Source organism: Capricornis sumatraensis, chromosome 1, assembly GCF_032405125.1.
Source record: "Capricornis sumatraensis isolate serow.1 chromosome 1, serow.2, whole genome shotgun sequence".
Taxonomy (NCBI): domain Eukaryota; kingdom Metazoa; phylum Chordata; class Mammalia; order Artiodactyla; family Bovidae; genus Capricornis; species Capricornis sumatraensis.
In genome coordinates this window covers 57,336,069-57,355,611 of record NC_091069.1, presented here as the reverse complement: position 1 = coordinate 57,355,611, position 19,543 = coordinate 57,336,069, and the positions used below count along the sequence as shown (strand labels likewise).

At 41.6% G+C, this 19,543-nt stretch overlaps 1 protein-coding gene and 1 non-coding gene across 2 annotated transcripts in view; one reads left to right on the top strand and one right to left on the bottom strand.

Moving 5' to 3' along the window:
• Positions 1 to 850: 850 nt before the first annotated feature.
• Positions 851 to 19,543, bottom strand: part of USP39 (ubiquitin specific peptidase 39) — a 36,873-nt gene continuing 18,180 nt past the window's right edge. The window contains exons 8-13 of the mRNA XM_068971011.1: positions 19,366 to 19,433; positions 18,296 to 18,484; positions 10,966 to 11,108; positions 3,856 to 3,991; positions 2,273 to 2,359; positions 851 to 1,324 (exon numbers count right to left, since the gene is read on the bottom strand). Of these exons, the coding sequence (XP_068827112.1) occupies positions 1,277 to 1,324; positions 2,273 to 2,359; positions 3,856 to 3,991; positions 10,966 to 11,108; positions 18,296 to 18,484; positions 19,366 to 19,433 (671 nt within the window). The 3' untranslated portion in view covers positions 851 to 1,276. The remainder of the gene's footprint in view (positions 1,325 to 2,272; positions 2,360 to 3,855; positions 3,992 to 10,965; positions 11,109 to 18,295; positions 18,485 to 19,365; positions 19,434 to 19,543) is intronic.
• Positions 4,552 to 4,624, top strand: TRNAG-CCC (transfer RNA glycine (anticodon CCC)). Its single transcript has one exon. It is a non-coding gene; the product is annotated as a tRNA-Gly (tRNA).

Genomic DNA, 19,543 nt, shown 5'->3' with positions numbered 1-19,543 from the left:
ATTCAACCAACCTTGATTGAAAAGATTCAAGGCGAAAAAATTCCAGAAGTTTCCAAAAAGTAAAACTTGAACTTGCCATATGCCTGATAACTATTTACCTAGCATTTACATTGTCTTAGGCATCATAAGTAATCTAGAGGTGACATGAAGTAGACTGGAGGATGTGTGCAGGTTATGTGTAAACACTATACCATTTTATATAAGGGACTTGAGGTTCCTCAGAATTTGGTGCCTAGGGCTGCCCTGGAACCAAGGTCACGAGGATACTGAGGGATGACTCTACTGTGTCCTGGAAGCAAAGAATGGCAGCCTGAGGTGCAGGGCTCCGACCTGCCACACAGAGAACTTGCTGCAGCTGACTGACTGCCCCCCACACTTGTATCTCCAGATCGCTGTATCTTCAGGTCTGCCACAGTGCCCAGCCCCAGGCCACACTTCCTCCAGGCAACTCATAATCAATGAGTAAGCTTGGCCGAAAACCACTTCTGCTTGATGTTTCTGTGCTCTGAGCTCCCCACTGACCTGGCTGAGACGTTCTCAGAACTGTACTGTGGTCAGACACTCTTCCTCCCTCCTTCCCTCTGCCATTCCTCACGGAGCCCTGCACTGCAGGCTGAAACTGCCCACTTCCAGAGTTCCAGCTAAGGCTGATGATGATTTATCTCTTTTAGTCAGATACTGTCTTAGAGGATGGATGCATCCTGACACACCACGCACAGGCTGACAGGAGCATGATGTCCACCAGATGAAAGATCATAGACGAGACAGTTTGTGAGGACTTTCTTTTTAATCCCCCCATAGGCAGAAGCCCAAGGGAATGATATGAAACAAGAGGCTGGTTTAAAAACAGGAAAATATTTAATCCATCCCAAAACACATATCAAGAAATGAAGAGAGCCACAGGAAAACTACCTATGATGGAAGAAGGGTGTCACTGGCTTCAAGCTCTAATTCCTATAATCCTGAGGCTTTGATGCTTCAAAGAAACCCATCTAGTCCTTTAGTATTCCTGGCTATTTGGAAATAAATTACATACATCTGTAAAAGAGTTCTGGCCTGCTAGAAGGGAGCTAGCCAGGGAGGAGAAAGGGGCACCAATCTACTGCAAATGATCAAAGATCAGCTGAGTGACAGCACGGAGCCATCCGAGGCAGATGGACCACTGATGCTCTGGTGAGAACCAGAACACAGGGCTGGCTCAGGGGCTTGTGCCATCCACCTGTGCTCAGAACGACGTCAGCCAAAGCCCCTGGGAGCAAAGTTCTAAACACCTCCTTCATGCCCCCTGCTGGTTGGTTTCATCATTATCTCGCCTCTTCCAAATCTGTAAGAAATGAATACAATGGATACTTAGGAGCCTGTGTTCCATCCACAAATATTTATCATGCACCTAAATCTGTCCTAGGAAATGAGCAAACTATCACCCCAACTGTGTATTTGCTAAGTCCCCTAAAACTAACTCATAATCTTTCAGAAAATTCCCTTTCACTTAATTTTCACTCTTCTACCCATCCTTCTCTTCCCATTCCAAACTCCTTTTCTGAAAAACGACCAACAGTCAGGCCTGCAACTTCAGACAAAGAGTTCTCCTTGGAACAAGCAGTATCTCTCTCCTTTTTTATAAAGCTGTGGCCTTCTCTTAGCCTCAGTCTTCCTTCTCTGCAGGGACTAGGACAGTTAGAAAGAGAAGACAGGGGGACTTCCTTGCAGGTCCAGTGGTTAAGACTCTGCACTTCCACTGCAGAGGGCATGGGTTCGATGCCTAGTTAGGGAAATAAGTTCCCATATGCTGCACGGTGTGGCCAAAAAGTAAAAATTTTTTAAAAAAGAAGAAAGAGAAGATAGAGCCCCTCAGTTCCATGAACTCCCAACACAGTGGAGAGGACAGTTAAAACATGCAGCTGCTGCTCCACAGACATGGGACAGTGCTGTGGGGTCACAAAGAGTGCTGACTTTGCCTAGGGAACTGGGGAGAGCTTCAGAGACGACTCCAGATGATTCTGAGCTCTTCCTCCTTGAAATCAGACCACATATTTGAAAAACTGACCTGGCTGACCGCACACAGAGAGAACCTCCTTGCTCACTCATAACTCGTCCATGCTTTCCTGTCCTTCTCTTCACTGAAGATCACTCCTGGCCCCGCCTCACTCCCCACTGCATTCAAAAGGGACCCAAGCTAACTCAGTCCCACTCCCTGCCTTCACCCTCAACACTTCTCTCACCAGCCCCTACACCCCATCACCTCCACGCTCATCAAGTGAAGCCAACCCACCTGAATGTAAGCCTCCGACAGTGTGATCATCTGGGGAAGGATGTCGGTCACCTGGAGGTCCTGTAATTCATACCATTTGCCTGTCCCCTGCAAGGAGTATGAAGGGCTAGGTCAGTTTGCTCCCGGAAACCAATAGTTTTAGAGGTAAAGAGATGTAGCCAAAAGCTAGAAAAGTCAGAACAGTCACTAGACCATCACCCAGCAAGAGTTCTAAGAAAGAAAGTATAAGGCCTCTGCTGGGCATCATTCAATGTCAAGAGCTTTTAGGGTGTTGATCTTGACAAACAAGTCCTGCTGAGGACTCCTTAAAGCACAGTGGAGTCTCAAACACTGTTGTCTTTTAGGAAGAGACTAGAAGGATAACACAGAGAAAGAAGAGGAAGCCCCTACTCCTCACCTGAGATGCCTGGATTATGGCAGAGATACTTCTGGAAGCTCACCTGCCTCATCCATCCAAACTTTCAAGAAATGCCAAAGACAAATATATTCTGGTTATTCTGGATATTCCAGTAGTTCAAATAGGATACACAACAAAAGCTCAGGATCCCATAATGAAAATCCCTATTCCTGGTGCGAGGACTGGTTAATAAGAACACAGTGAAACCTGGTATCCAGGTTCCAATGTCAACTCTTCTAACTTCAGATCAGTTACTCCAACTCTAAGCTAGGTTCCTCACTTGTAAAAAGATGGTATTAACACCTGTCTTGGAAGTGTGTTTAGGGATATAAACAAGATGAACATACATGAAGTATGTGGCGTACTATCTAGCACATGGCCAAGGGCTTGACAGATAGAAGCTGGTTATCATTAAACCCAGATTCTCAGAAGACTCATCAAGTTAGAACAATTTGTGCCAGTAATCTGTATGATACCAAATACATCCTAAGCACGTTTCCCCCATTTTCAGCAAATTCACAAAATTTTTTTTAGCTGAAACGGAACCTCTCTACCAGTGCTTTGTAAACTTTAATTTCATACCCTTCAGAGGGTCTTGTTAATCGGTAGACTGTGATTCAGGAGGTATGTGAGGGGTCTGAGATTCTACTATTTCTAACGAGTTCTCATATGATGTCAGTGCTGTGAATCCAAGGCACTTCAGGTGGCAGGTGCTAGTCTAGGACAGTGCTTCTCAATCTTGGCTACACACTGGAAATCTGAGAATTTTAAAACTATCAAGATGCCTGGTTCTCACCTCCAGATAATCTAATCAAGTCTTAACTCCAACATTTTGGACCAGAAAACTCTTTGCTGCCTGTGGGAGCTGCCTGTGCATTGGAAGATATTCAGCAGCATCTCTGGCCTCTGCCCCAATGGAAAATCAACAGGCACAAATTACAGTTTTCACGTAACTGGACTGGGATGGCCCGGGCTTCAGCAGTCTAAAACCTGCCCCCAGGGAAGTCCCACGTGCAGCCAAAATTGAGAACTGTTGCCTTAAACTGGTCACTGACAACTCTGTTTCTCACAGAATCCCAAAGTCAAGGACAAGAAAGAGCAAACTGAAAGGAGCTGCCTTCCAAAAGGCCAAGGGAACACCACCGGCTTCTGCCACTCTGCACAGTGAGAAGTCAGCCCTACTCACATGATGGAGCACGTGGATCCGGTAGGAGCCCTCGGAGGGTTTGCCGTCGTGTACAATGTTGGCGATGAGGTCATAGGTGGTATTCTTGTGCACTGCCTGCACTTCTTCAGACAAATACTCTCTCAGGTCCACATTTCTGAGGATGAGGAAAATAAAGTGAAGATCAGACAAAGCCTACAAGGTTTGCCCTGTAGAGGTTAACTGTCCTCCCTAAATGGACCACGAAGCTGTGGAACCCTATTTCGGGAACTTGGGTCTAGGTGGGCTTGAATAGCTAGGGAGCCCAGGTTTGTGGAAGTTTATAGTTTGCCACAAAAATGGGTCCAACTAGGAGGACTGGCTCTATGGGAAAAGGATATTTTAAAAGCATGCCTAGGGCTTCCCTGGTGGCTCAGTGGGAAAGAATCCACCTGTCAATATAGGAGACACAGGTTCAATCCCTGGTCTGGGAAAATCCCACAAGCTGCGGAGCAACTAAGCCTGTGTGCCACAACTATTGAGCCCACAGGCCTCAACTACTGAAGCCCAGGGGCCCTAGAGCCTGTTCTATGCAAGAGAACTACGAAAGTGAGAAGTCGGCCCACCGCAACTAAAGAGTAGACCCCCTCTCACTGCAACTAGAGAAAGCCCACATGCAGCAACAAAGACCAGTGCAACCATAAATTAATTAATTTAAAAAAAGCATGCTCAGAGACATTCCTGGTGGTCCAGTGGCCAAGACTCTGCACTCCCAATGCAGGGGGCCCGGGTTCGATCCCTGGTCAGGGAACTAGATCCCACATGCCACAACTAAGAGATTGCATGCTGCAGCTAAAGATCCTGCAACTGAAAGATCCTACAACTGAAAGATCCTGCATGCTGCAACTAAGACCCTGCACAGCCAAATAAATAATATTTTTAATTAAAATTTTTAAAATAAAAAAATAAAAGCATGCCTAGGGGAGTCATGCCTGGTGGTCTTGTGGTTGGACTCCATGATTTCACTGCCAAGGGCCCTGGTTCAATCCCTGATTGGGGAACTACAATCCTTCAAGCTACGAGGCATGGACAAAAAATATTCAAAAATAAAAATTAATGTATACCTAGCAGTCTGAAGTACAGAGCTTGGAGTCATTCAGACCTGAGCTGGAATCGAGGCTCTGTTACCTCGGAGCTGTGTGTAAGTTTAAGCAGGTGACATAAGCTAAGGCTCTTCTATATGAGAATGAGAGTCACCATCTCCTTTGAGATGAGAACAAGGGTAACCGCCTCACCTTCTGCTCTGTCAGGAAATTGGCTGCAGTGGCAGTGTTCAGGGGGTACCTGGTCTCTGGACTCAGGCTATAGAAGCCTGCTCACCGGATCATGTCAGTTATCACCATATACAATCACTGTGACAATTTCAGTGTGGCAAAACAGGACTTCCCTGGTGGTTCAGTGGTTAAGAATCCGCCTGCCAATGCAGGGGACACGGGTTCAATCCCTGGTCCAGTTGCGAGGCAACTAAGCCACCCCTAAGTTGTGATCTGCAACTACTAAGCCCACGAGCTGCAACTGAAGCTCTCGAGCCCATGCTCCACAACAAGAGAAGTTACCACAGTGAGAAGCTCCTGCACCGCAGCCAGAGTAGCCCCTGCTTGCCACAACTAGGGAAAGCCCATGCACAGCCACAAAGACCTAGCACAGCCAAAATAAATATATCAATTAGCTTTTTAACATACGGCAAACCAGGCAGATCATTCAGATGTGTTTTATTCTTTGATTTTATGAGACTGTGTTTATCTGATTATTTTGCCTTTAGTCAAGTAGGCAAAATGGTTACAAGTAACAGAAATCTACCTTCGGCAGCCCAAGTACAAAAGGGGGATTAATTGATTCAAAGTTTCAGACGAGGAAACGCATCAGAAACCAGGCACTACAGAAGCAGCAAGATCCAAGAGTTACCTGCCCTCTTTTCTGCTTTGAAAAGCTTTATCCTTTTCCCATCCAGCTTTCTCTCCTTTATGGAACCCATCTTGACTCCCCCACAGCTTCCAAATTTCTCAGTTCTGGTTGTCAATAGGGACTACTGACTAGGTTTCTTCAATTGGGACTTAAAAACATCAAATTTATTTTTAACACTTGAACACTCATTTTTTAAACACAGGGAAGGATTCTTGATGTACTTGGAATAAAACCTCCTTTTGTGTTTTATTTGTTGAATTCTATCAGTTGATGTATAAATGTGGTATAAATGTATACCAGTTTTTATGAAGTCAAGAGCTATAATACAGGCTTACTGTGAAGACGGCAATCACAATTACCAAGAACTTTCAAATTGGGAAGTAGATTGACAGTTAACGTGACTATTAAGAGAAAGCTAACTATACTATTTTCAGGAAAAAATAACCTTCTGACACCTACAAATATTTATAAAAATGTAAATACATGGTAGAATAAGAGACAGTATGTGTGTGCTCAGTCACTCAGTTGTGTCCAACTCTGTGATCCCATGGACTGTAGCCCACAGGCTCCTCTGTCCATGGGATTCTCCAGGTAAGAATACTGGAGTGGATTGCCATTCTCTTCTCCAGGGGATCTTTCCAACCCAAGGATCAAACCTGCATCTCTTGCACTGGCAGGGAGATTCTTTACTACTGCGTCACGTGGGAAGCCCGAGATTATATCCTTTTTCTCATCTCTAGAACTGTCTGCTGTGCTACCACTCATAACATGAAACAGCACTATCATCTCTAGAAAGATTTACAATAAATGGTAACAGTGATCACATCCAGGGATCATTTCTAGATATGTATCTCCTTTTGAATTTTACACTATGAATTTATGAATATATCATCTGTCCAAAAATACAAAAAATTTCAATGTAAACCATGTATTAATAAGCAGGCAACTTTATTCTAACTATATTATGCAGCTTTCCATGTGTTAAGGATAGCTACTTATTTCCAAAAACTGACAGCCACCCATATAGATTGCAATAAATAGTCATTGTTGTTTGGGGGCTTTTGGGATTTTTTTCTGGCCCTGCCACGCAGCTTGCAGGATCTCAGTTCCCCAGCTGTGGAACACAGTGAAAGTGCTGAGTCCTAACCACTGGATGCCAGGGAAGTCCCTAAACAGCCATTGTTAAAATACATTTTAGATAGGAGTCTGAGGAAACCGATGAGGGCTCAAGAGAGCCAAAATGCCTGCCAGCTGCTAAGAACTGGCTTCTTATACTGTCTTCTCAGCTTTAACAACAGCTGTTTGGACTTCTTTGAACAAGTCCTAGAAAAGTCTTCAGAAGTATTTATACTCAAAAATTTCATGACTGAACCCAAACTGTCTCAGTGGCAAAAGGGAATAAATTGATGTTAAATCATTTTGCTTTAGAAAACAGTCAACGGGGAAAACCCTATTTGTCCCCCCATGAAACAGTCCAATGTTGAGACCACCTAACTAGCTGGAAGTGAAACTTTATACCTGTGCCCCAGAAACCCTATCTCCAAACAAGCAGGGGGCTGCTAATCACTGCACATCTGATGGATCTCTACTATGAATAAAACATAGGAGAAGAATTAGATCTGACAAAGGGTTTTTCAAATGGGGACTTGAGCATAATGAGACCTGTATTAGTCTAAAAGTGACGACTGCATTAATAATCAAAGTCTAGGTTTCCAGGATGGTCACACAGTGTGACGGTCTCCATCGGACTAGTGGAAAAGTAATCTTTTCCTCAACTTCTCCAAAGCTTTCTGATAGACAAGCTACTAAAGTCACAGTGACCAAAAATCCAAATGTAACTGGTGGCAAAATACACACACTCCAGGTCCATAATATAAAAGAAACTTCCTACCAGTGAAAGGAAATTTCTGTGCTGACTGAGCAGGAACTACCATCAATACACAGTCCTGCCTCAGGGGCTGCCTTAGAGTCAAGAGGGCTTCTTCCTTCCAGGCACAGACTGGTGACTGCAGCAATTCACAGAAGTCCAGCTCTGAATGAAAACCCCTAGTCTTTCAGAGAAAGCCCCTTTGTCGTCCTACTCAAGTTAGCAGACAGCTGGCCTTCATATCCCCAGATTTCATTCTACTTGTCACACAAATAAGATATTAGAGAAGAAAAGTGCATGAAAAGAAGAGAAAGAAATTCTCCTGTAACCCTAACTACTACAAAGGTTTTCTCTCCTCATCCACCGCTGTGCTCAGAGTCTTGGTGATGCTGGAACCAGAAATAATAAAATGTTACACTTGGAAGGATCCCTAGGGCTCGTCTAGTCCAGGCCTCTCATTTAATCCAGGAGAGGGTATACAAATGACCTGCACAAGGCCAGCCGGCTAGGACAACACAGAACTCAAGACTTCTTTAAGTTGCTACCCTCTTAAACACTACACAGAATTAAGAATTGGTACTATTTTCAAAGGAAAACACTGGCAGTTCAGTCTGGGCAACTGGAGGGGATGGAGGGAGAAAGACAAGAGAAGGAGATGACCATTTGCCCATTACAGCCCCCAGACTTTCTGAGGTTTAAAAATAACCACACTTCTGAGCTAAACAGCATGGTAATCCTATCTTCTAACCATTCAAATCCTTCCAGTAAGAAATCATGTTAGGGCTCCTACCTTATCTAAATGCCCACACACAGATGCACCTTTCTTCCTGCCAGCCCCACCACCAAGCCTCTCTGTGGTCTCATCTCTTGGGAACTAAAAACCAACTGTCTACCCCCAAAAGGTTCTTGCAGGAGCCTTCTACAGCTCCTCCAAATTCCCCATTAAAATACTCGTAAACAGAGACACAGACGCAGAGAGCAGACATGTGGACACGGGCGTTGGGGGAGAAGGGGAAGGAGAGGGTGGGATGAACTGGGAGATTAGGACTGGTGATATAAATACACTGTCATGTGTAAAACAGCTAGTAAGAAGCTGCTCTATAGCACAGGGCGCTCAGCTCCATGCTCTGTGATGACCTAGAGCAGGGGATGGAGTGGGATGTGACAGGAAGGTCCAAGAGGGAGGGGATATATGTATGCACATGGTGGATTCACTTTATTGTACAGCAGAAACTAATGCAACATTGTAAAGCAAATATACTCCAATAAAAAAAAAATAGAGGACACATATAAATATCTGCAAAAAGACAACTGCACGGTCAATTAAAAATAATACTATACATCAAATTTTATAACTTTCTCATCAATAGGCAGACACTGAACACATTCCAGACTTTATCCTCTAGGGAAAAAATAAGATAGTAGGGTTCCAAGAGAGTAAGGCAAATCTAGAGCCATCCCCACTGTCTACACTTAACTAACTATAGCACACAAGATACAGTGATAGGCAGACAGACATACAGATGAACTATTCAAGATTACCTTCAAAGCCAGGAGAATCCTACCTGTCCTACTTTTACCAACTGTTCATCCTTATACTGAAAGACTACAATTCCCAGCAGGCAACAGGAGAGAAGACAAAAGGGGAACTGCCTCCAAGTAACAAAGCTAGTGGAGGTGATGGAATTCAAGTGGAGCTGTTTCAAATCCTGAAAGATGATGCTGTGAAAGTGCTGCACTCAATATGCCAGCAAATTTGGAAAACTCAGCAGTGGCCACAAGACTGGAAAAGGTCAGTTTTCATTCCAATTCCAAAGAAAGGCAATGCCAAAGAATGCTCAGACTACCGCACAGTTGCACTCATCTCAGAGGCTAGTAAAGTAATGCTCAAAATTCTCCAAGCCAGGCTACAGGAATACGTGAACTATGAACTCCCTGATGTTCAAGCTGGTTTTAGAAAAGGCAGAGGAACCAGAGATCAAATTGCCAACATCCGCTGGATCATGGAAAAAGCAAGAGAGTTCCAGAAAAACATCTATTTCTGCTTGATTGACTATGCCAAAGCCTTTGACTGTGTGGATCACAATAAGCTGTGGAAAATTCTGAGAGAGATGGGAATACCAGACTACCTAACCTGCCTCTTGAGAAATCTGTATGCAGGTCAGGAAGCAATAGTTAGAGCTGGACATGGAACAACAGACTGGTTCCAAATAGAAAAAGGAGTACGTCAAGGCTGTATATTGTCACCCTGCTTCTTTAACTTATATGCAGAGTACATCATGAGAAACGCTGGACTGGAAGAAGCACAAGCTGGAATCAAGATTGCTGGGAAAAATATTAATAACCTCAGATATGCAGATGACACCACCCTTATGGCAGAAAGTGAAGAGGAACTAAAAAGCCTCTTGATGAAAGTGAAAGAGGAGAGTGAAAAAGTTGGCTTAAAGCTCAACATTCAGAAAACGAAGATCATGGCATCTGGTCCCATCACTTCATGGGAAATAGATGGGGAAACAGTGGAAACAGTGTCAGACTTTATTTGGGGGGGCTCCAAAATCACTGCAGATGGTGACTGCAGCCATGAAATTAAAAGACGCTTACTCCTTGGAAGAAAAGTTATGACCCACCTAGATAGTATATTCAAAAGCAGAGACATTACTTTGCCAACTAAGGTCTGTCTAGACAAGGCTATTGTGTTTCCAGTGGTCACGTATGGATGGGAGAGTTGGACTGTGAAGAAGGCTGAGCGCCAAAGAATTGATGCTTTTGAATTGTGGTGTTGGAGAAGACTCTTGAGAGTCCGTTGGACCACAAGGAGATCCAACCAGTCCATTCTGAAGGAGATCAACCCTGGGATTTCTTTGGAAGGAATGATGCTAAAGCTGAAGCTCCAGTACTTTGGCCACCTCATGTGAAGAGTTGACTCACTGGAAAAGACTCTGATGCTGGGAGGGATTGGGGGCAGGAGGAGAAGGGGACGACAGAGGATGAGATGGCTGGATGGCATCACGGACTCGATGGACGTGAGTCTGAGTGAACTCTGGGAGATGGTGATGGACAGGCAGGCCTGGCGTGCTGCGATTCATGGGGTCGCAAAGAGTCGGACACGACTGAGCGACTGAACTGAACTGAACTGAAACATTCATCTTTGAGGTCCCTAAAATGTTTGTATCCTTCCCATAGAAACCTTAACTTATATAGTGTAGGTAGGTTCCTTACAATCTCCAACTAAGACGGTCCAATATTAAGAGTGGCACAAAGAAATAAAAAAGGAACTCAAGCTCACGCCCCTAATGAAAGTGAAGGAGGGGAACACTCACGTAATCGGGAAGTTGACAATAGTCGGATTCTTCTCCACAAAGAAATTGTTCTTAGTGAATCTCTTAATACAAAAGATTAGATATGGAGGCAGCTTGGTGAGCTGGAAGCGCTTCAGAAAGTTCTCCTTGTAGGTCTTATATTCCTAGAGAGAGAAAAGAAAATGATCAAGTTAGTGTTGGAGCATTAGAGCAGGAACACAAGTTTTATCTTGGCTTGGTTTGGGTTTTTTAATAGAATTTTGTCTTCCACTTAGAATCCAGAAGACACCTGACCCCAGCAACCACCTGCAAGGGGTAAGAACAGCTGTTTGGCCAAAGCTGAAATACCTCATCTGTGGGCTGTGTTTCAGACAGCACGTGACCAAACTGTTCAACTCTAACTGTAGTAATGTAGGTATTTGTTTCTATAAGGAAAACAAAAATGTCAAGTGAAAAAGAGGATTTGTTAAAAGTTCAGAATTTAAAAACCATGAGTTGTTTTTTGTTTACTCCCTCAATCGTATCCGATTCTTTGTGACCCCAGGGACTACAGCCCACCAGGATCCTCGGTACATGGGATTTTCCAGGCAAGAATACTGGAGTGGGCTGCCACATCCTTCTCTAGGGGATCTTTCTGATCCAAGGATCGAACCCATGTTTCCTGCATTGCCAGACAGATTCTTTACCACTGAGCCACCTGGGAAGCCCCTAAAAAAATATATAAGAGTTTTACTTAATTCAAAATAAAGAAGAATGTCCTGACCATTTGGCCATCAGACACATGCACCATGGAACAGGCACCTGTGACCAACAAGGAGCACTTTAACAGTGAGGGTTTTCCAGAAGAGCTGTCAACTGACATTCCACGTTCCTTCCTCCTCCAAGGCCCTAAGACTCGTAGGTCAAGTATAGTCTGTTGAGCAACACTTAACTGAGGCCTCACTCAGGACTTGAATATCTCACTTTCAACCGTGGACAGACAACCAGGCAGAAGAAACAGAAGACCTGAGCAGCATTATAATTAGGCCTAAAGTTGCACCGCCATCAGCTTAATGGACACTCTTCTCAAGGGCACATGGAATGGTCTCCAGCAAAGACCATACGCCAGCCCGTAAAACAAACCAACAAACATAAAATATAGAAACAATACAAAGCATGTTCTCTGCCCACAATGGGATGAAATTATTAACAGAAATCAGCAACAGAAAGAAACTTGCAAAACTCACAAATATATGGAAATTAAACAATACATTCCTTAATGAGTTATCGGTTAAATAAAAAAGAAATAAAAAGGGAAATTAGGAAAGAATTCAAGATGAATAAAAATGAAGACACAACATATAAAAACTTATGGGATGTAGCTAAAGCAGTGGTCAAGAGGTAAATTTAGTTATAAATACCTAAATTGAAAAATAAGATCTCAAATCAATAACCTTCCATCTTAAAACATTGGGGAAAAAGCAAACTAAACCTAAAGCAAGCAGAAAAAATAAAAAAAATATATCAGACCACAAGTTAAAAAACACGGAATAGAAAAACAACATTTCAGAAAAATCAACAAAACCTGTTTCTTTGAAAAGACAAACCTTTAGTTAGTTGAACAAGAAAAAAAAAAATTCAAATTACTAGAATCAAAAATGAAAAAGGGAACATTACTAGGAAATTTACAGAAATAAAAATGATTATAAAGGAACACTATAAACAACTGTATGCCAAAACAGGAGATAAGTTAGATGAAATGGATAAATTTCTAGAAAGACTCAAACTACCAAAACTTAAAAAGAAACAATCTGAATAAACCTACAACAAGTAAAGAAATTGAATTAGTCATTAAAACCTACCCACGAAGAAAAGTCCAGGCCCAAATTTTTTCACTGGTATTTTCTACCAAACATTTAAAGAAAGTACACCAATTTTTCAAACCCTTTTCCAAAATATAAGGAGGGAATACTTTCCAACCTCTTTCATGAGGCCAGCATTACCCTGATACCAAAACTAGGCACAACTACAGATCAGTATTTCTATGAATATGGATGCAAAATTCCTCAACAAAATACTAGTAAACCAATTCCAACATAAACAACAACAAGAAAGAATTATATACCAATTATACATGACTAAGTATGATTTATCCAGGAATACAAAGGTGGCTTAACATCCAAAAATAAATTAATATAATGTACTGTATCATATAATAATAATAAGGCAATAAATAGCTAAATAAGACAACACATAGCAATAACTGAAACACACAATCATCTCTGTAGATACAAAAAAGCATTTGACAAAATCCAACACCTTATCATGAGAAAAACACTAATAGAGACAGAAGGGAACTTCCTCAACCTGATAAAGGGTATCTATGAAAAACAGATATGTGATGTTATCCACAGCTAACATCAAACTTACTGGTAAAAGCCTGGATGCTATCCCTCAAGATCAGGTACAAGATAGGATATCTGCATTTTCCACTTCTATTTAACCCTGTACTAGAGATTCCAGCCAGTGCAATCAGACAGTAACACTGAAATAAATGTGAAGCATCCAGATTAGAAAGGAAGAAGTAAAACTATCTCTGTCTGCAGATGATATGATCTTGCATATGGAAAATCTTAAGAAATCCACTTTAAAAGTTTGGCAAGGTTGCAGGCTACAAAAATCAATATACAAAAATCAATATACAAAAATCAACTGCAGGGGCTTCCCTGGTGGTCTAGTGATTGAGAATCCACCTGCCAATGCAGGGGTCATGGGTTCAATCTCTGGTCCAGGAAGATTCCACAAGATCACAACTAAGCCCATGAGCCAAAACTACTGAGCCCATGAGCCAAAACTACTGAGCCCATGAGCCCTGGAGCCTGCACTCTGCAATTAGAGAAGCCACTACACTGAGAAGCCTGCGCACCACAACGAAGACCCAGTGCGGCCAAAAATTAAAATAATAAAAATTTATATTAAAATAGTTCAAACTTATACTCCAAAAACTATACAACACTACTGAAAGAAATTAAAGAAGATGAATAAATGGAAAAATAATCCATGTTTATGAATCAGAAGACTGCTATTATTAAGTTGGCAATAACTCCCAAACTAATCTACAGATTCAACACAATCCCTGTCAGAATATCAGCTGGCTTTTTTGTAAAAATCCACAAGCTGATCCTCAAATTTGAGAAATTGCAAAGAACCCAAAATAACCAGAACAATCTTGTAAAAGAATAAAGTTGGAAAACTCAGTTTATAATTTCAGAACTAACTACAAAGTAGTAATAATCAAGACTGTGTTCTAGACATATACATCAATGGAACAGAATTGAGAGTCCAAAAATAAACCCATGTGTCTATGGTCAAATGATTTTTCAACAAGGATGCCAAGACCATTCAATGGGAAAAGAACTGTCTTGTCAACAAACAGTGCTAAGACAACTAGACAGTCATATGCAAAAGAATAAAACTAGACTTTGTACTTTACACCATATACTAAAATTTAACTTAATACACTATTGAGCCCACGAGCCATATCAGTATTTTTCTAGAGAGTGATACAATAAATACCACTATGTGAAGTTGTTAGAGCTTAAAATTGATGAAGGGTTCATTACACAACTTATGATTGTCATTATTATTTATAAAATTTTGCTCTGTTATTCATTCCAATGAAAAATTTTCAAAAATGATGCATCATGAAATTCTGAGTGAAGAAGAATTTTTCAGTGAATTTTATGAAGATATTTTCTCTGACTGCCTGAGGGATATATATACTAGTGTCTTAGAAGATGACAGTTCTTCGGACTATTGTTCTGATTCAGATGATGCGAATATTAGATCAAAAAAAAGACAAAAAAACTTAGTCAATGATTCTGATACAGAAAGTATAAATGAAACTCATGGTGCTGGAGAGGGTTCCTTTGCTCCTACAGAAAAGTGAACTGAAGACAACATTTCAATTCAATTAGAAGATTCTACAGGTGTGTCAGGTGTAACTATTCAATGTAATAATTCACAAAGTGTTAGTGAAATAACAGAATTAATTTCAGGTTAATCAAAATAAACTTACTGACCACATTAGTTAGTTTCTGCAAAAATCCCCCGATCAATGGAACTTCCTTGGTGGCTCAAATGGTGAAGAATCCACCTGCCAATGCAGGAGACTCCAGTTTGATCCCTGGGTTGGGAAGATCCCCTGGAGAAGGAAATGGCAACCCACTCCAGTATTCTTGCCTAGAAAAATCCCATGGACAGAGGAGCCTGATGGGCTATAGTCCATGGAGTCACAGAAGAGCTGGACGTGACTTAGGGACTAAACAACAACAGCAAAGGCCTGAAGCTAAAACTATGGAAGTCTTAGAAGAAAACACAGAAGTAAACTTTCATGACCTGGGATTTAAGAATGGATTCTTACATATGACAGCAAAAGCCCACACTATAAAAGAAAAACTAAGCAATTTCATCAAAGTTAAAACCTTTATGCTGCAAATGATACTATCAAGAGGGTAAAAATGCAACCTACAGAATGGGAAAAAAATATTCGCAAATCATACAATTTGATGAGTGACTGGTATCGAGACTATATACAGAAATCTTACAACTCAATAATAAAAAGATAAACTAATTTTTTAAATGCACAAAGGATCTAAACAAACATTTCTCCAAAGATGATATACAAATAAGCATATGAAATTAGTCATCAGGGAGATACAAATTAAAACCATAATGAGATACCATTTCACACCTACTAGGATGCCTAAAACCCGAACATAAACAATAACAAACGGTGGTGAAGATGTAGAGAAACTGGAACACTCGTACACTAGTGGTGGGAATATAACAGTGCGGTCACTTTGGAAAACAGTTCTTCAAATGGCTAAATGTAAGAGTTACCACCCAGCAATTCCACTCCCCGATATCCAGCCAAGAGAAATGAAAACATGTCCATAACAAAAACTTATAGACTGACCGTGATCTCAAAGTTTGTTTCAAAATTTGCAAGCATCAAGTGTCATTCAAAACTGACTAGTTGCTGTCTAGGGCAGGGGGACACAAAGGGGTTAAAATGATAACTAAAGGGTGATTTTTAAAAAAATCAATGATGAAAGTATTCTAAAGTTGACCAGATCTGTGGTAGCCCATTTCTGTGAATATAGTAAAGCAAAAAAACAAACAAAAAACCTGCACTGTAAACTTCGAATAGGTTAATTGTATGCTACTGTGTATTATATCTCAATAAAACTGTTCCTTTTTAAACAACTAAGTTCCCTGCCACATGATGAATAATCTGAGAGCACTGGAGAAATAAAAACTTTCCATCTCTAGTACACATACCAGAGCCACACCTTCCTTCTGGTAAATTTCTCATCATCTGTGGGTATAACCTAAGGAAATAAATGTCTTTTTGGTGATAGGAAGTAACTCATTTCTTTGTGGTTGAAATAAAATATTGTGCTAAACGCAAAAAAAAAAAAAAAGAAAAGAAAAGATATGTTCTTAAGTAAACGCCAAGAGATTTCACTGCCCACGTCTGTGTCTATGAACAAGCTGGCATCATGAGGCACTATTTTTAATTATCTCAGAGTAGTGAAGGACAGATTTAACACTTAAATACCATCACAACCTAACATGAAAAGGTTTCTCTGAAATTTACAAGGGAACACTGGGAGCATGGGGTGGAGGGAGGGAAGGAATTTCACACTGGACATCAGTACAGCAAGGTTTTAGCTAAACTCACATTACAACAGTGCTATTAACCAGTTTTATTGATTTCAAAGTTTTGTTTACATAAAAGTTAGTCATAATTTAGTACTTTCCTTAAAAGCTATAGGTATGAAAAGTGTATACTAACATTGATGTTTACACTGATTTAAGTAATACTATCGTAACAATAAACGTAAACCAATACTGAGGGTCCACAGGAATCTCAATATTACTTATATGTGAACAAACAGTAATAATAGGGACCATGTGGTATAGTTGAAAAAGTCAGAGAAAAATCTGACTTTAGATGCCCAGCTCTGTCACATAAAATCAGTATAAAATAAAGCCAAATAAAATAAACAGATCTAGATAAGCCCTAAGGTCTTTCACCTCCCCCAAATGAAATGAGTCTAAAAAAGAGAGGGAAAAGGGTTCAGAATGAGGCATCGAGGTAAAAAAAAAAATTTTTTTTAAGTTTAAAAGAATGAAAAAGGATTAAATTTATCTAGGATGAAGAAAGGAATTAAACCAAGAAACAGTTAACTCCGCAGATAAAAAGAAACTTTCAACTTGATGAAAGGTAATGTTATAGTAAGAATAATTTTTTCATTTTATTTATATTTTAGTGATTTTCTTCTGCTTTAATATCTACATTATATTTTTTTAAAGATGGGAGTTTTTCATACCTTTGTGAGTTTCTACTCTCCTAAATACCCTCTCCTTTCTCCATACCACCCAGAGGCACTTTAATTCAAGTTGAAGTGTGAAAGTGTTAGCAGCTCAATCATGTCTGACTCTTCATGACCCCATGGACTGTAGTCTGTCAAGCTCCTCTATCCATGGAATTTTCCAGGAAAGAATACCAGAGTGAGTTGCCATTTCCTTCTCCAGGGGATCTTCCCAACCCAAGGATCAAACTCACATCTCTTGCATCTCTTGTTTTGGCAAGTGGATTCTTTACCAGCTGTGCCACTAGGGAAGCCCCCAGGTCAAGAATCAACCTGCAGTGCAGGAGACCTGGGACTGATCCCTGGGTGAGGAAGATCCCTTGGAGAGGGAAATGGCAACCCAGTCCAGCATTTTCACCTGGGAAATCCCATGGACTGAGGAGCCTGGTGGGCCTCAGTCTATGGGGGCACAAAGAGTCAGAAATGACTGAACAACTAACACTTTCACTACACTTTCAATTCAAATTGAGTTGAGGGTAAAACAGCAGAAAGTCTGGGAGGCTCAATAAACACCATACACTTTAAAATACACGCATTACCCACAAGTGGGAATTTTCAAGTTTAAAAAGAAAAACATCAAAGTGAAAAGGTTGGACTTTCATGGCAGTCAAGAATCCACCTGCCAATGCAAGGGACACGGGTTCGATCCCTGATCTGGAAAGATTCCACATGCCATAGGGCAACTAAGCCCACAAGCCATAGCTACTGAAGTCCATAGGCCTAGAGCCTGTGCTCCACAAGAGAAGCCACCACAATGAGAAGCCCGCGCAACGCAACAAGACAGTAGCCCCCACTCCCCACAGCCAAAGAAAGCTCACAGGCAGCAACAAAGACCCAGCACAACCTCCCCCCCTCATAAAATGATATAGCAAAAAAAGAGAGAGGAAGAGAGAGAAAGGGCTATGAGCAGGGCAGGTGTGCAGATGGGTTACCTTCTCAGTGATGCCGTTGAACTTGGCCAGGATGTTGAAGAGAGGCACCTGGGGGATAATGAGCTGCTCCTTCTCGTCCTTGTACAGGGGGGCGGTAGGCAGGTCCAGGGTCAGGTACATAAACGTGGACTCCACCATCGTCTCCTGGTACTCGTCATTATGCAGCAGCTGCTCTTTCTCTTCCGCTGGCTAGAAGTGAGGGAGAAGGAAAAGGAGGGAAGCAGTGTGAGCAAAATAGAACACCACAGCTGGAAAGAAACGAGAGTTCTGGGACGCTTATATTTACTTCATTTAATATTGCAGGCAGGAGGGGTACCCAAGAGACTGTGCAATTCCACAGGCACCTGCACAACCTGTATGCATGCATGGGTGCTCAGTCGTGTCTGACTCTTTGCAACCCTGTGGACTGTAGCCCATCAGGCTCCTGTGTCCATGGGATTTTTCCAGGCAAGTGTACTGGAGTGGGTTGCCATTTCTTTCTCCTAGGGATCGTCCCAACCCAGGAACTGAACCCACAGCTCCTGTGTCTCCTGCATTGGCAGGCAGATTCTTTACCACTGAGCCACCTGGGAATCCCTATAGATTAATGTAAACACTGGTCTTTCATCTTCATAGAGATATTATTTAAATACCAGACTATTTGAAATCTAGAAAGTTTATCTGAGCTTTAGGAAGAAACACACTAGCACCACCTAGCGGCCAGAACACTGAAATCGGTCATCCCTCCTTATCTGTGGTTGCCTCCAGGACTTGCCTTGGATACCAAATTCCATGGATGATCAAGCCTCAACCAATTGCTAAATGTAAATAGAGTGCTTTTATATACTGAAAAAAATCTGTGTATAAGTGAACCAGCGCAGCTCAAAACTGTGTTGTTCGAAGGTCAACTGTACAATCAACCACCACCTCCCAAACTTAGCACACTGGTACACAGGAACCTAAGGGACATGCCACTTGGCAGGCGCCTTGCAGAACCTCTTCCTGGAGCAAAAGGCTGTACCAGTTATCTAAGCATCTTTTTGTCAACTACGAATCCTCTCGGGCAATATAAACCAGTCTAAGCCACTCACCAGATCAGGATGAGGCAGTTTTTTAGTGAAGATCCTCATGGATCCCTGGAAAACGTCAGTTACAATTGCTGTACAAACAAATCAAAATGCAACTTCTGTGTTGAAAGCATTTCCAAAATTCAGTCCTAACTCCTACATTTTTGAAATAAATCAGCATCTTCCAGCATAAGATCCAAAG